Source organism: Amphimedon queenslandica, unplaced genomic scaffold, assembly GCF_000090795.2.
Source record: "Amphimedon queenslandica unplaced genomic scaffold, v1.1 AMPQUscaffold_5683_Cont22351, whole genome shotgun sequence".
In the NCBI taxonomy this organism is placed as follows: domain Eukaryota; kingdom Metazoa; phylum Porifera; class Demospongiae; order Haplosclerida; family Niphatidae; genus Amphimedon; species Amphimedon queenslandica.
This window is the reverse complement of record NW_003554018.1, coordinates 1-1724: the sequence shown is the minus strand read 5'-3', so window position 1 is coordinate 1724 and position 1724 is coordinate 1. Positions and strand designations below refer to the sequence as shown.

The following is a 1724-nucleotide window of genomic DNA, read 5'->3' as shown; positions in this document are numbered from 1 at the left end:
AGTTGATCTTCTCTTAAGTTAATGGACTCACTCACCTAATGTCATAAAAATACAAGTAATACCTTGTATGAACAATACATGCGTGTACACATTTTATGGCCCAAACTTTTTGTGAATATCTGGTAAAACTTTTGTGAATGCACCTTGGCCTAATATGGCTCAATAAAGAAGTAAAACTTTTTAGGAATTAAACTTTCACATTTTCCAAAAAATCACTAAATAAGCAAAAAAATTATGTACTGTACATGCAAACATTGCATGTATACCATACCATCATATACAGTATAAGCTTAAAACCATACAATAAGGCTAAACTTTAAATAGTCAAAAAATCTAATTTAAACTCTCTGCACAACATTTACATGCACATGAATCAGAAAACATTTTACTAATAATACAATTAAAAAATAACTTAATTTTCTGAGTGTCTTAAGAGCCAGTAGTCTCACAGACTGTATCTCGTCATTGATCATGTCAATAAGGAAGTCAAGAGAGGCGTGGCCAAACTCAGAGCTCCTTCCACTCAGCTGACCCATTGACTGTATAGCAGCAGATCTGACCTCCATGAACTCATCCTCAGTACAATGAACAAAAGCACCACATGAACCAGAACTCATTAGAGTAACCTGAGAGGAGAGAGGAGAGAGGGAAGAAGAGGGGTGAAACAAAGGGGGGGGAAGACACAAACTTTATACAAATCAATTTCATATACATGTACATGTAGTCATGTATATCATGTACATAAATCTATAAGTATACAGAGATTTAAGGCCAGTAAAAAACTGTAACAGACAGTAACATGTACATTTAGTATTAGAGAGAAAGAGGGACAAAAAGTAGAGGGAGATATATGTATATGTACATGTACGGTACATGTATTAATTGAAGTAGTCAATAAAAGAAACAGGATATTACATACATGTAAATGTACATGTATGTGCACATGTACATGTGGGGAAGAGACAAGGAAAGAGGAGTAGGAGAAAGTAATACATGTAACCTCACGTATATATACATGTAAATGTATGAATATCTTAAATTATTAGCTGTACCTCAGATGGGTCCAGGTTCATTTTAGTAGGGCCCCCTCCCCACCGTTGACCAGTGTCCCATGACCCTTGAGTGTGGAGCTCACGGGCTCTATCATGATCACTCTTCACATAACGAAGGTGAGACATTAGCTTCTTGTCCAGAGTCTGGAGTAGAAACCTTTCACTGACGCTAGTGAACTGCCCAAGGAGAGAAGCAGAGAGACAGCGTACCTGAAGGGATCCATCAGTTACCATACCACACGTCTTTATGAATGCATCATCCTCTAATGATAGAGTAACACTGGGGTCCTTTGAATGAGGGATGGTACTATAAGAGGAGAGAGAGAGGGAGAGAGAGAGGGAGAGGGAGAGAGAGGGAGAGAAAGAGAGCAGAAAGGGAGGGAGGGAGAATAAAAGGGTAGGAGAGAAGACAGAAAAAATTTTCAGATGAGAGAAAATAAAAGGAAATTACAGAGAGAAAGAGAGAGTGTGTACAAAGAAAGGAGTGAAAAAATAGAATTCATTATTAACATCAAATACATGTACATTTACATGTAGAAACATTACTGTATATTACATGCATAGTTACATATGCCCACAACATGGATACACATACATGTATATGTAAATTGTAATGACTAATGTACATGTAATTCATTAAACGTGTGTGAGAGATCATACCATACCTTTCCT

General features: G+C 36.9%; 1 protein-coding gene across 1 annotated transcript; it reads right to left on the bottom strand.

Annotated features, from left to right (window-relative positions):
- Window positions 1-449: 449 nt before the first annotated feature.
- Window positions 450-1359, bottom strand: LOC100639930 (integrator complex subunit 4-like protein 2; the record flags this gene model as incomplete). The annotated part of the gene is made up of 2 exons (XM_003391817.2): window positions 450-626; window positions 1053-1359. Coding segments are annotated over 2 exons (484 nt in total), but the record flags the coding sequence as incomplete, so codon positions are not given.
- Between the last annotated feature and the right edge of the window lie 365 nt (window positions 1360-1724).